The 16106-nt window shown below is 35.5% G+C and overlaps 1 protein-coding gene across 4 annotated transcripts in view; it reads right to left on the reverse strand.

The window, feature by feature from the left end:
• ST18 (ST18 C2H2C-type zinc finger transcription factor) overlaps window positions 1-16106 on the reverse strand; it is a 105031-nt gene that overhangs the window by 71597 nt on the left and 17328 nt on the right. For 3 of the 4 annotated variants that reach the window (XM_059394568.1, XM_059394569.1, XM_059394567.1), the window contains exon 4: window positions 2983-3069. The exons of the other annotated variant lie outside the window; for it this stretch is intronic. In XM_059394568.1, coding sequence (XP_059250551.1) covers window positions 2983-3069 — 87 coding nt within the window. The remainder of the gene's footprint in view (window positions 1-2982; window positions 3070-16106) is intronic. 4 annotated transcript variants of the gene reach the window in all.

Below are 16106 nucleotides of genomic sequence, written 5' to 3' on the forward strand. Positions count from 1 at the left end.
ATGTTAGATTCAAGGCCATCTCAAAGAAAATTCCAAGAACAATTTTTTTAGAAATTAACAACTTAGTTCTAAAATTTGTGTGAAAATTAAAAAAAGCTAAGAACAGCATAAATCATCTTGAAGAAAACAACAAAGTTGAAAGACTTACAGTTTTGAATGTCAAAGTTTATATAAGCCTATAGCACATGACATAGGGTGCTGTGGTACAAGCATAAACAAACAGACCAATGAAACAGAATAAATGTTCCATCGACTGGGTCCAGAAACAGGCTCACATATAAATGGTCAATTTTTGACAATGGTGTCATTGAGAAAAGCGTTGTTTCGTCAATGAATGGCACTGAGCCAACTGGATTTCTATCTAAAAAAAAAAAAATGTTTTGATTTCTACCTTATAGTATATACAGCAAACAATTCTGGAAGAATTATAGATCTAAAAAACAAACAAGTCAGTAGAAAAAGTAAGCCACAGATTGGGAAAAGGTATTTGCAGTTCACCTTTATTTTTAAAAAGTACATACAGAATATATAAAGAATTCTTGCAAATAAATAAAAAACTAACAATCAATTTAAAAGTGGACAAAAGGGCACCTGGGTGGCTCAGTGGGTTAAAGCCTCTGCCTTCGGCTCAGGTCATGGTCCCAGGGTCCTGGGATCAAGCCCTGCATCGGGCTCTCTGCTCAGCAGGGAGCCTGCTTCCCTTCCTCTCTCTCTCTGCCTGTCTCTCTGCCTGCTTGTGATCTCTGTCTGTCAAATAAATAAATAAAATCTTAAAAAAAAAATAAAAGTGGACAAAAGATGTGGGCAGGCACTTACAAAAGAACAGATATACACAAATGAAGAGAGGTCCAGGCTCTTTCAACTCCAGAGAAATGCAAAAAATATATATTGGTTCCTTGGCTAATAAAGTGATAACCATAAATGGAATCCTCAAAACTTCTTCCTTCCCCTTTCCAAAATAGCAAATCCAAAATCTTATATTCTAGAAGGAATAGTAAAGATTAGTGCCATCCTTAAACTTAGAGGATGTATGGTCAGTGGTTCCTCTAATTTTTCCATTAAATTTACAATTGCAGACCCTAATAAGGTTAATGATTCTGGTGGTTAATGGTAGACTACCATGAACTCAAATAATAGTTCTAACCACAGAAGCTAGACTAAATTGTGGGATCTTTGCTTTAGCAGATTAAGACTCAAATATGTACTCAGTCACTGACATGGGAAATGTGTTCTTTCCCATCTCTATCAGAGAGTAGAACCAAGACAAGCCAGCGTTCCAATGACAAGGAAAAGAGCATAGATCTAAATCCTTGCTGAAGACTGCACATTCTGCTGTCCTTGATCATAATGCAGCCTGAGTAATCCAGACATCCCACAAAATATCACATTGGTAAATTATGTTGATGACATCATATTAACCAGAACAGATAATCAAAAGCAGCAAGTATCCTGGAAGTTTTGACAAGACATCTGTCTTTCAAAGGGTGTAAGATTCAGAGGCACAACATACCAGTGAAGTTTTAGGGGGCTCAGTGGACTGGAGCATTCTGAATGTCTGCATTTATAATAAAGGACAAATTATTGCATGTTACACTTTGTACATTGAAATAGAAGCATAATGCCAGATTAGCCTTTTTAGATTTGGGGGACAGCATATTCCACACTTGGGAATATTATTCAGACCCATGCATTGAGTGACAAGGTAGGTGGAAAGCTTTGAAAGAGCTGGCGAGCTGATGCAGGCTACACTGAGATAGCCTTGCTGGTTGGACATAAAACCCAATAGACCCTATGGTATGTTTAGAGGTACCTGTGGCAAAAGAAAAAGATACTTATGGAGTTTATGGCAATATCTAATGGAAGAATCACAACACAGATCTATAAGCTTCTGGGGCTAGGCTATGACCTTGCAGCAAAGAGTTATAAATTACTCGAAAAACAGCTCTAGCAGAAATAGATTCTCTGACCTTGAGATCAGAGCTGGCTATCATGAACTGGTTTCTGTTAGATCTACCAAGTTATTATTCAAGCATGCCTAGAAGTAGTCCATCATAAGATGAAAGGTCCAATATTAGCCTGAAGCAAGTTTAGAGGAAACAGGCAAGACGAATGAATAGATTTCCATGACATTTCACCACTATGGTGGCACTGCCTCACCCCCAGCTGCCACAGATGAACCCAAATATCAAATACAAAGGAAGAAAAAGAATGAACTTGATTTATAAGCATGTTGGCTCAGCATCTGAGTGCAATCTGGAAATAGGCTGCTGGTCACCACTTAAGAATGCCTGGTCACCACTTTGCATGAAGAGAAAAGTTGCCAAGGTTAGAAAATAGATGTACCCATAGCGAAAGTGAACAGTTTCAGAGAGGAATGGTTTAGCTGGAAGATCAGCAAAGAGAAGGTCTGAAGAAGAGGAATGTGGTTGGAGTTATAAAAGTTAGGATGAAATGTGAAGGCCATTGTCTTGCATTATCACATCCACCACAGAGAACATATGAAGGAATAAACATTAAACCACCATCCAGACAGAATGGCCTGGTCAGAAGTCAGCCAGTCTGTCTTCAGCTGTCATATGCTGCTGCAGTGGAGTCATTAATGGAGTAGACTTAAGGGAAGGGAATGAGGCATTGAACAGATCCCAAAATGTGGATTCCCACTAAGACTAATTTAACTACTCTCACTCCAATATATCAGCAAAAGAAATAAATGGCATGCACCCAATATAACACCATCCCTGAGGACACCAACTGGGCCCTTTTTATTCTGGAAGGGACAACAATTCAACTTGACTGGAAATGACACATATTCTGGATATGGATTTGCTTTTCTTGCCTTCAGAGCCTCATATAGTATCACTATCTGAGGGCTTACAGAACATTTGTTCTACTAACAAAAAATTCTCATACATTTCATTGGACCAAGGGACCAAAGAAGATGACTATGGGAACAAAATAATTGGATACACTCTTATCACTTACCACACATCGCAGAAATTGCTGGCCTGATGGAGTGATACAATGGCTTCGGGAAGGCATAGTGAAGATGCTGCCTTTGAAGGTGATACCCTGCCAAGATGAAATCATATGGCATTTGTTTTTCTCCATCTGATTTACTTCCCTTAGCATAATACTCTTAAGGTCTATCCATGTTGTTACAAATACAAGATTTCATCCTTTTTATGGCTGAGCAGTATTTGTGTGTGTGTGTGTGTGAGTCATCATTTTTAACCATTCATTCATTGATAAATACTTTGGTTGTTTCCATATCTTGGTATTGTGAATAGTGTTGCAAAGAATGTAATGCATGTATTTTTTCAAATTAGTGTTTTTCTTTTCTTCAAATAAGTACCCAGAAGTGGAATTCTTAGATCATACAGTTCTACTTTTAGTTTTTTGCAGAATCTCCTTTCTGTTTTCCATAGGGGATGCACCAATTTACATTCCCACCAACATTGCACAAGTGTTCCCTTTTCTTCACATCCTCACTAACACTTGTTATTTCTTATCTTTTTGATAATAGCCATCCTGACTGGTGTGACATGATATTTCATTGTGGTTTTGATTTTATTTCCCTGATGATTAGTGATGTTGAACATCTTTTCATATGTCTGTTGGCCAACTGTATATCTTTGGAAGCATATATATTCAGATTTCTGCCCATTTTTTAATTGGATTGTTTGTGTTTCATTGTTGTTATTGTTATTATTAAGCTGTATGTGTTCTTTATATATATTGGATATTAACCTCTTAGCAGATAAATGATTTGCAAATATCTTCTCTCACTGAGTAGGTTGGCTTTACATTTTCTTGATGATTTTCTTTACTGCACAGAAGCTTTTTAGCTTAATTTAGTGCTATTTGTTTATTTTGCTTTTGTTGCCATTGCCTTTGGAGTCAGAGTCCAAAAAATATCACCAAGAACAATGCAAAGGAGTTCACTGCTTATGTTTTCTTCTACGAGTTCTGTGAGTTTTTGTCCTATATCCAAGTCTTTAAACCATTTCTGAGTTAATATCTATCATATAAGACAGTGGTCCATTTTCATTCTTTTGCATGTGGCTGTCCAGTTTACCCAGCACCATTTATTGAAGAGACTGTCCTTTCTCCATTGTGTATTATTGCCTCCTTTGTCATACATCAACTCACCATATATGTGTGGGTTTATTTCTAGGCTCTCCATTCTGTTCCATTGGTCAGTGTTTCTGTTTTTATGCCAATACCATACCGTTTTGATTACTATAGCTTTTAACACAGTTTGAAATCAGAAAGTGAGAGACTTCTCGCTTTTTTCTTCTTTATCAAATTTGTTTCGGCTATTCAGGATCTTTCATGGTTTCATACAAATTTTAGGATTTTTTCTATTTTTGTGAAAAATGTCTTTGGAATTTTGATGGGGATTGTATTGAATCTCTAAAGTGCTTTGGGTAATACAGACATTTTAACAATATTAATTCTTCTAATCCACGGCATGGAATAGCTTTCCATTTACTTGCGTCTTGTTGTTTTAGAGTACAGGTGTCTCATCTCCTTGGTTAAGTTTATTCCTAGGTATTTTTTTTAATGCAATTGTAAGTAAGGACATTTTTTTAGGATTTCTCTTTCTGATAGTTTGTTATTGGTATATAAAAGCACAACAGACTTTTATAAATTGATTTTGTAACCTGCAGCTTTACTGAATTCATTTATTAGTTCTAAGTTTTTTTGATGAAGGTTTTAGAAAGATTTTCTATGTGTAGAGTCACATCATCTGAAAATAGTGACAGTTTAATTTCTTCCTTACCAATTTAGATGTTTTTTTTATTTATTTTTCCTGTTTGATTTCTGTGGGTAAGATTTCCAGTATTACGTTGAATAAAAGTCGTGAGAGTGGACAACTTGCCCTGTTCCTGATATTAAAGGAAATGCTCTCAGTTTTTCATCATTGAGTATAGTGTTAGTGGTGTACTTATATATGGCCTTTATTATGTTGAAGTACATTCCTTCTACACCTACTTTGTTGAGCATTTTTAGCATAAATATGTGTTTTTTTCAAATGTCTTGTCTGCATCAATTGAGATGATCATAAGATTTTTTTATCCTTCACATTCATTTATATGTGGCAGGTGAACCATCCTTGAATCCCTGAAATATAACCCATTTGATCACAATGTATAATTTTTCGTTTGCTAATATATTTGTTGAGGATTTTTGAATCTGCATTCATCAGAGGTTCTAGACTGTAATTTCCTTTGTGTGTGTGTTGTCCTTGTCTGCTTCTTTGTAGCCAGGCAATTCTGACCTTGTAAAATGAGTTTGGAAATATTCCCTACTCTTCAATGTTGTGAATAATTTGGGAAGAATAACTATTGAATATTCTTTGAATATTTGGTAGAATTCACCAGTGCAGCCATCTGGCACTGGACTTCTGTTCATTGGAAGGTTTTTGATTACTGCTTCAAGATCCTTACTAATTGATCTACTCAAATTTTCTATTTCCTCATGATTTAGTCTCAGAAGATTTTATTTCTAAGAATTATTGATTTCTTCTAGGTTGTCATTTATTGGCATATAATTGTTCACAGTAGTCTATTATGATCCTTTGCATTTCTTTGGTATCAGTTGTAACTTTTCCTCTTTCATTTTTGATATTATTTATTTGAGCCCTCTCTTTTTTTTTTTCTTAGTGAGTCTAGCTAAGAGTTTATCAATTTTTTAAAAAATCTTTTTAAAGAACCAGCTCTCAGGCCCACTGTTTTTTGTTTTGTTTTGTTTTGTTTTCTTTTTTCTATTGTCTTTTTGGTGTCCATTCCATTTTTTTCTGCTCTGATCTTTATTATTTTCTACCTTCTTTTCATTAACTTTGAGCTTCATTTGTTTCCTTTTTTCTTGTCCCTTTTGTTGTAAAGTTAAATTGTTTATTTGAGATTTGGGTATAAAGTTAGATTATTTATTTGAGATATTTCTTGTCTTTTGACATAGGACTGAATTGCAATGAATTTTTATTTTAAAACTGCTTTTGCCATACCAAAGGCTAAAAAAAATGCTTTTGCTTCATCCCATAGATTTTGGTATATTGCATTTTCATTTTCACTTGTCTCAGGTATTATTTTTTTCCTCCTTTGAATTCTTCATTGACCCATTGGTTGTTCAGTCAGATGTTCCTTAATCTCCACATGTTTGTGATTTTCCCAGTTTGTTTTCCACGATCGATTTCCAGTTTCACACCACTATTGTTAGAAAAAGATGCTTGTTATTATTTCAATATTCCCAAGTTTATTTGGGCTTGTTTTGTGAGCTAAGATATGATCTGTCCTGGAGAATGTGCCATGTGCACTTGAGAAGAATGTGTTTTCTGCTGCTTTTGGATAGAACGTTCTGTTAGATCCATCTGGTCTAATGTGTCAGTGTTTTCTTCCCAATATTCTGTCAGGTAATTTATCTATTGATGTAAGTAGGTGTTAGTGTCCCCTACTATTACTGTATTACCACTTATTTCTGCCTTTAGGTTTATTAATACCTGCTTTGCATAATTTGGTGCTCCTATGTATGATGCATAAATATTTGTAGATGCTATATTTTTTTGCTGCATTGACCCTTTTGTCATTATGTAATGCCCTGCTTATCTTTCATTACAGTCTTTGCTTTTAAGTCTATTTAGTCTGAAATAAGTATAGCTACCCCAGCTTTTTGTTCATTTGTTTCCATCTCCATAAAACACCTTTTCCCATCACTTCACTTTCAGTCTGTGTGTTTTCTTACATTTGAGGCAAGTCTAGTCTGCTGTAGGCAGCATATATAGATAGGCCTTGTTTTTTTAATCCATTCATCCACTCTGTGTCTTTTGATTGGAGTATTTATTTCACTTATATTTAAAGTAATTATGAATAGGTATGTACTTATTGCCGTTTTGTTCAGTGTTTTTGGCTGCTTTTTTAATTGCTCTCTGTTTCTTTTTTCTTTTCTTACCTTCTTCCATTGTGATTTGATGCCTTTCTTTAGAGTTATTTTTAGATTGCACTTTCACTATTTTTTGTGTAGCTACTATAGGTTTTTGCTTTGTGGTTATCATGATGCTTACATATGGCAATGTATATAAACTAGTCTATTTTAAGTTGATAGCAAGTTAAGTTTGAACTAAACTGAATTTCCATTCCTCACTCCCACTTTCTATGTTTTTGATGGCACATTACACATCTTTTTATTTTGTCTATTTCTTTTTTTAAAAGATTTATTTATTTATTTTAGAGAGAATGAGTGTGGGGGAGTAGGAGCAGAGGGAGAGGGAGAGAATCTGAGGCAGACTCCTTGCAGAGCATGAAACCCAATGTGGGTTCAAATGAGTCATCCAGGTGCACAATTTTGCCTATTTCTTAACTAATTTTTACAATTATAGTATTTTTTTTTTACCATTCTTGTCTTTTAACCTTCATGCTAGCTTTATAAGTGATTACTAACTTTATTATATATTTACCTTTACTAGTGAGCTTTTACTTCCATGCATTTTCTTGTTACTAATCAGTACTCTTTCTTTCAGCTTAAAGAAGTCCCTTTAATATTTCTTGTATAGTAAGTTTAGTGGTGATGAACTACTTTACTTTTCAATGATATGAAAATCACTTTATCTCTCTTTCAGTTTTGAATAATAACCTTAGCATGTATAATATCTTTGGTTAGAAGTTTTCACTTTCAGCATTTTGAACATATCACGATACTCCTTTTTGGACTTCAAAGTTTCTGCTGAAAAATCTTCTCATTGTCTTATGGGGGTTTTCTTGTACATACCACGTTGTTTTTCTCTTACTGCTTTTAAGATTCTGTCATTATCTTTAACTTTTGACATTTTAATTATGATGTATCTTGGGGTGGATTCATCTTATATGAAATTCTCTGAATTTCTTAGATCTGGCTATTTGTTTCCTTCCTCAGGTTAGGGATGTTTTCGGCTATTTCTTCTAATATGTTTTCTGTCCCTTTTGAGGCCTTTATAGTGTGAATGTTGTTCTAGTTGATCTTGTCCCATAGGTCCTTTAAGTTATTTTCACTTTTTAAAATTCTTTTTTCTTTTTGATGCTTTGTTTGGTGAGTTCTACTGCCCTGTCTTCCAGGTCACTGATTCTTCCTTCTGCTTTATCTAGTTTGCTGTTGAACTCCTCTAGTGTATTTTTCAGCTCAATTATTGTATTATTCACTCTGTGGCTTCTGTTTGGTACTTTCTTCTAGTTTTTATTTCTTTGTTGAAGTTCTCTCTGTATTCATCTATTCTTCTCCTGAGATTGTTGAGCATCTTAATGAACATTACCCTGAATTCTTTATCAATCAAATTACTTATCTTTGATTAATTTTTTCTGGGATTTTATCTTCTTCTTTTGTTTGGAACATATTCTTCTGTTTCCTCATTTTGATCAACTCTGTGTTTGTTTCTGTGTATTAGGTGAATAGCTGTCTCTCCCAGATTTCAAGGAATGGTCACAGGAAGACAGGAGTAATGTTTTAGTCACCTGTCTATGCTGTGCCCTGAAGATGGCAGCCTTCCAAGAACGATTTCTATGATGCTTCAGTTCCTTGGCACCAGAAACACAAGCCCTAATGATCGCAGAGCCAGGAATTCAAGGAGTATCCTCTGTACAGACTGCCTTCAACCACTGGGCCTGGGCACATCACCCACTGGGTTTAGAGCCATGAGGGACCACCAGACCAGGGTAAGCCTGTCCACTGGCAATATCCCATTTTCATGATTATAGCATAATTCTATGACTTTGCTAGTTTGATATATGGGTACAAGAAATAAGAAGTAGAATGGCTTGGTTTGCTATGACTCCCAGAGTGGCCAACTTGAAGGATTTATACATCCCTCACTGCAAATCTAGGCTCTGTGGCTCTAATGATCTCTGGTCCCCAAAAGGAGAATGCTTCCACCAGGGAACATAGGAAAAATCCACAATAACTGACAAGAGAGAATATACAATTACATTTAAAATGAGTGCCACAGCAATATGTGAGAGAGTGAGGTCAGAGAAGAGGTACACAAAGTGGATTCTTTGTGCCTATGTTTTAACAGATAAGCTCCCTTTTAGTGATCTAAAATACTACCCAGTGAAGTCTAAGTACTTCATTTAAAAAAAAGAAGAAGAAGAAAACATAAACTTAATATTGTGTATTAGAAAATTGGCCTTCCAATATTTCTCCACTATATTTTTCACAAAATAAACAGATTTTCCCAAATGTCTAAATAATTGCTGGTAAGAATTTAGGCAAACATGCAGTAATTTTTACTCCAGACATGATGCCACGTTTGATACAATGTTATATTTTCTCTGGATTTTTGTTTTTTTTAATTTGAGAAGTTGTTACTTCCTTTCCTGAAACACTCCACTCCCTACTCCAAGCTATGAATACCCCAACAACCTGTGATAGCTACTTGACTACACTTTTAGGAAATCAGGAGATAGGACACTATGGGAAAGTTAAAGTCCTGTGTTTGTTTGAAATGGGTCTCATGATTCCTGAGAGAGCCTAAAGGTTATTTTGAATGGCGAATTTACTTTAGCATAGGAACTACAGAGATATTGTTCATTCTTTGGGGACAGTGTCTTAAATTCACAAGTCAGCTCTCTCAGCTATGTCTTGGAAACTTGTGACCATGTTCATGTTTACAGAGCTATGTCAAGCTAGAGTGTGCCCAATAGTAAACCTGTAATTTTAAACTTCTACTATTACTCATGTCATAAATTCAGCATCTAAGTTGTTGCTATTTATCAATGGTTGGTTTGTTATCATGGGACACTGATTCCACTGGCAAGGTTATTTGATAATACCAGGTTTATAAGAGGGGGGAATTTTTCCCCCATAAGGTCAGAGCTAATAGATGCTTTTTTTCCTCACTTAACTGAGATTAAGTTTTATGAATGATAGATTAATTGTATAACATCCACAACAGTTTTTGCATAATATAGTCAAGACATTAAAAGCCACATTGCAATAATAATAACAACAACAATAATAATAATAATAATAATAATAAAAACTTGCGCTGAGTTGTACGGTAATAGGCAAATGGCACTAAGAAGACTCCCTACAAACCTTCTGCTGCCCTTCTGTGCTGGTGAACACACTCTCCTTTGGGATGTCATTCCAGAAACATTGTCAGAGTGCATTTCTTCTATGCCAGCATAGTGTTTGGCATTTACCTTATTTATAAAACTTAACCCTCTGAATTGTAGTAGTCTCACCCTACTACGTGGAAACATCTTGTTTAATTTTATATCTCCTGTATATAACATAAGGCCCATGTCTTAGTAACATGCTTAGTAAATATTCATTGAAATTCAACTCCACCCAGATGTAAGCATATAAAAATGATATCAGTGCAAACATGAACTTAGAAAACTATCTTTCCCCAGAGGATGCATCAGAAAGCTCCTCAATGAATGTATGGATAATGTACTGGCCTACTTCCCTGGAGCAAGTGTTAACCGATCTATATGAGCTTTTGCTTATAGCTCCCTTCACCACTGAAGCTGTGCTTTTGCAACACAGCCGTAAAAGAGACAGGAGGTAAGTTAAAAGTAGTAGGTAAGTCAAAAAATCCTAGTTGGTGCCCATAAAAGACTGACCAAATGACCATGATGTTATGAACCAATCAGTCCAAACTACTCTCCAAGAATGCAGAAGAATCCTACAGTTGTAAAAATAATTCAAAACTCACATGAACCAGAAATTTTAAAGAAAGAACTATTCATTAAAACACAAAATAATACACCAAAATTTGGAATATGCTGTAACTAAAATATAAATTTCCTCCAATGTGTAACCAAAACCAAATGATGTATCTCAGCCAAATAAAGCATATACCACCATACTTCTTTTAATTGCCTATAGGTTGACTAAAAATTTCAGTTAATATATAGCAACAGCTTAGCCATGCAATATATGAATAGTTCATTGGTCTTTTCAGGAATTACATGATAACAGGTCATGGGGATCTAACCAAAAGAAGTTGGATATAATAAGATAAAGTTAGAAAATTAAAGACAGCAAGAGATGGTCATTATGCAGATTTTAGGATCAGGATACCAAAAGAAATTAAAAAAGAATTTAAATAGAGAACAAGATTTGCTGCTTGATGGGAAATTTAAAGTGAGACTGTTATTTTATTTTATTAATACTTCAAAATACCTTCTTGTAAGTATATAAAATGAAAATATATGGGATTTTATGTTTTGTCAAATAGCAGTATAAAGCAAAATATTAAGAAAAATAAAATATAGGGGATCTTATTTTAATATTAAAGAAATACAAAAACAAAATTCAGAGTTCATAAATGTTTGCCTTATCAAAATAATATTATATTTGAGGAGAATATATTTAAAGTAAGTCCTACTTTTAAAAAAACTTTATTCTTTTTTAAAAGATTTATTTATTTTAGAGAGAGAGTGAGAAAGCACATGCACAAGCAAAGGGGAGGGGTAAAAGAAGAGGAGAAAGGGAGAGAATCTCAAGCAGACTCCCGACTGAGCAGGGAGCCCCACCTGGGGCTCAATCTCATAACCCTGAGATCAAGATCTGAGCTGAAACTAAGAGTCAGACACTTAACTGACTGAGCCACCCAAGCACCGCCCCCCCCCAAAAAAAAACTTTAAAAGAAGATTATGGCATCATTTTAGTTGATCCTATAATAAGTATTTTATTATATAGATTATATCTGCTAAAAAATTAAACATGGTTGAATAACAGCATCTTGACCATTCAAGTTAAATGTGTTTGTAGAATTGAGTTCAAAGTGGCTCTTTTTACTTTAATAAGTCAAAGATCTAAATTTTTTTTCTTTTATTTAAGGATTGTAGGGGATTATGTTAAGTGAGATAAGTCAAGCAGAGAAAGACAATTATCATTTGGTTTCACCCATATGTGGGACATAAGCAATAGCACGGAGGACCATAGGGGAAGGGAGGGAAATCTGAAAGGGAAGAAATCAGAGAGGGAAACAAACCATGAGAGACTCTAGACTCTGGGAAAAAAAACTGAGGGTTATAGAGGGGAGGTGGATGGGGAGATGGGGTAGCTGGGTGCTCGGTATTAAGGAGGGCACGTGTTGTGATGAGCACTGGGTGTTATAAGCAACTAATGAAGCGTTGAACACTACATCAAAAACTAACGATGTATTATGTTTAGTTAACACATAACATTATGTGTTAGTTAACACATAATACATTTTTTTATTAAAAAAATGAAAAAATAATTATTTCATTAAAAAATAAAATTTGCATGCCTAACTAGAAATAAAATAAAATAAGTCAAAATAATGAGAGCTGTACAATTCATGACATTGGGGATAAGAATACTGTATTTTTGTACATTATATTAGTATACAATAGACCACATACATTCATTTTTTGGGTATATTCACAAATATAGTGTACACTCCTTTAATTTCCCTAGCATAGTATTTTACAAAATTTTATATAACAATTGTGCTACTAGCAGAAATTTTGTTAGCAGAAAACTCTGGGAAAATGGTTGCATTTAAAAAGCAAAAGACATAGTTGAGGCTGAAGTGGGGGTTGGGAGATGCACTTGCTCCTCCTCTCCCTACCACTTCCCTAGGCTGGGCTAACAAGACCACTGGGCTGCCAGGGCTCCCCCTGCTTTCTGGAGAGGAATGAGCCATGCTGGCTCAGTTCTTTCTTGGGGTAAATGGTTTTCAGCCCCAAACTTCAATCTTGAAAGAAAAAGAAATCTTAAATACAAGTATTTTCACGTTATTTTCAAACCATCCCCATGAATTCTGTGGACAAGCTTCAATCATCTTGCCATTTAAGCAATATCCCATTTTATTTTGTATGGCTAAAGTCTTGTGAGGACTGAAATCCTGTATGTCTTCTTGCTAACTTTAAACCTTATTCATACTTTATTTAAACATATTTATACTTTATGTATGTGTGTGTAGCAGGGTGTTTGGGGCTTCCTAGAGGTTATGGAGTGTTTGTTTTGATTGTCTAGTCATTGGGCAACACCTTCTACAGCTGGAAGACAAACAGAACCCTTCCATGCATGCTTGTAAGGAAAAACCAGTTAACTTTGTCAAAAAACTCGGGGTTCAAAGTAAATTGCAGTTATTTAATAGAGCAAGACCTTTAAATTTTAATGAAAGATACTGAATAGAATGCAGAACCTTCCTCCATGCAGACACTGGCAAAATTCCACTTTGGTTCTCTTTTTTTTAATGTAATGTCAGAATGGAGTAAGTAACAGTGATTGTAAAATACACATGCTTTAAAATTACCTTTGAACAAAAATAGCAAAGGTAATTAATATTTAATTCATGACCCTGTGAATAAATTCAAGGTCATGTGAATTAGCTAGACAACCCCGAGGGAAGGAAAAAGTTTATTGTGGACGACTATATAAAAAATTATTTCTATTGTTTTTTTGGTTTCTATTTCATTGATTTCTGCTCTGATCTATAAGCACCATGTCCAAACATTTCAAATATCAAATTCCTACAAGCTTGTGATGCAGGCACATCTTTATTAATGAAAATGATGCCATTTGTTTACAAAGTAAAAATCATTAACTAATGATGGCGCTTGGAGCTTCTTTGTTTCTGGGGGTCAGTTACTCCCAGAAACACTCAAACCAGGGCCACATAAGTAAAATCAAGTTAATTTAGTAGAGATCTAAATGGAGATCAGGAAACACAAATGTCTAATTAGCACCGTAGTGAGTAAAGTACAGGTGTCCTTCTGTTCTCTAGTATGAACATTTTATTATCTTTTTCCCAAGATGTGCATATGTAAACTCACTAAAGAGTGGCTTCTGAATGGGCATTGAGAATGAAGCTTAATATAGGTTTAAAATTTGATGTAAGAATTAAATATTTTTACTTCCAATGGATAATTAAAACTATACCTCGTGTATTGGAAACTAATATAGTGACTTCTTTCTTTGAAATGGATGAAATTTGTGTATAAATAGTTCCATTAGGTATTATTAATATTTGTATGATGATGCAGTAAGAAGGAGAGACACATTATTTTTGTTATCTGGAACAGAGTTTCCCAATGCTGACCTTCTTATTAGTCACTGATTTTTTTCCTAGCAACTCCCACTGTGGTTTCTATTATAGATATTTTTCAGTGTTCAAAACAATGTTTTTCTCAATTTCAAGTAGGATAGATCGAGTATGGATGTTTAGAATAGAGATGTGCAGAAGGACAAATACTTTCCCTCAAGAGAGAGGGAAAGAGAGGGTGAGATAGAAGAGGCCACAAGGACGGAAGAGGAAGTCAGGGAGGCTGGAAGAAAGGGGGAGAAGGTAAGCATGGGGTGGCGGTGGACACAAGGAGATCATCAAGGATGAGCAGAAATGAAGACACTGAGCACAACCTAAAGTGGGAAAGAGTAGGAGATGCAGACACACCAAGAGGAGGGAAAGATGTGCCCACGAGGGAAAACAAAATACAATAGATGCAAATACAGACACAAACACAGAACTTCATCAAGTAATATGAGTCATATGGTAATTTTTTGGTTTTTAAATTTACTATTGACAAAAGACTTTTTAAGAGCATGTGGCTGTTTTATGACTACTATCATACATGCCAGTTGTATTTCTTGACATTTACCTGAATGCAGAAATTTGGTCCATAAATCTAGGTGCTTTCTTAGTTCCCTAAACTAAAATACTAGAAGCCTACAGATATGCACAAGGTCTTTGCTATGAAAAAGAATTGCCTGATATTTGGAATCCTCCCATTTATCCTTCTCTACTTCACCAGAACATGCTGCGAATCATTTCACAGAATTTGTTTCCATGCTGGGTGGGATAACATTTAAAAGGAGGATCAAGGGTTAAAATAGTGAAGTGAATACTGAGATAGTAGGAATCACCTACTTCAATATATCGTTATAATTATATGTATATAAATGTATGTGTAATGTCTCTGTGTGTGTGTGAGTATGTGTAAGTATATATGTATACACACAGAAATCTGCCAACTGTTTTAGCAGCCAAGTATCCTATTGAATCAGAAATAACTTGCTTTGAGAAGCTGCCCCTGATTTAGAAACACTCTGCTACAAAGAAGCCTACCAGTCCCACACATCCCTTCCTATAACCCAGCCCCTTCTGCACATCTCCGTGTCTTCCTTGCCATGTACCACCCCAGCTTCTGAGGAGCCACTTCCTGGCTAACTCTGTCCCCAGATTGCACCATTGGAGAGAGGCATGGTCCCAGCATGGCTCTACTGTCTCCCAACCTAGGATGCTGTTCAACTTCCTGGCCACTTGCAGGATGCCCCCATATTTCCTTTCACCAGTAGGGTAAGAGTGAATGACCATTTTGCCTGTGTCTTTATTCAAGTTTAACACACTATCACATAATCTTTTTTAAAAAAATTCATATTCCTATTCAGAATATTACAAAACTGTGCTTCCCTGAAAACACCAAAGCAATTGGGAACCCAGTTCTGAGCCAGAGATTGCTCATTTCATGTGGACAGCAGTGCTTCAGGTCATGGGAGGGCTCAGGATTCTCATTTCACCATTTAATCCACATGTTGGTTGGGTGCACTTCTGGGAGCTACCTTGTAAATCATTATTTACAAGGATGTTTCCGTGATTAATAAGTATCATGAAGTTAAAGACCTGTTTGTGGGCTTGGTCGACAGTGTTGTCAAGAGATCATCCTGCTTTTTTTAGATATAGAAATAAACTGAATGTCAAAGCTTAATTCATTAAAGCACAAAATCAGAAAAAAAATGAAGACATCTGGATCTTACAGTATAAGCTTTCTTCTGATGCATTATTTTTCATTGCTTTTAAAAATACAGAGCAGTCTTGGTCAGGATGGACGAGTAGAAGTGGGTTTGAAGTAACAAAGGGAATGGACCTTCATATACAGTCAAGGGAAAAGCTCTGTTCTTATCTGTCCCTTTTTCATTGACCCCGCTGCCCAAGCCACCCAAACCCAGCAGGCCAAGGACCAGGCTAATGGAAGAGATCACAATTCAAGCTAATTTCACTCATCTTTACAGAGTGCCTGCTTTCTGCCCATAGGAATTGCCTGGGCGGATACATTCTTACCCTTCCAACTCAGGTCAAACCCTCTCTAGTACTAACTGTT

This window comes from Mustela nigripes, chromosome 3 (genome assembly GCF_022355385.1).
Source record: "Mustela nigripes isolate SB6536 chromosome 3, MUSNIG.SB6536, whole genome shotgun sequence".
In the NCBI taxonomy this organism is placed as follows: domain Eukaryota; kingdom Metazoa; phylum Chordata; class Mammalia; order Carnivora; family Mustelidae; genus Mustela; species Mustela nigripes.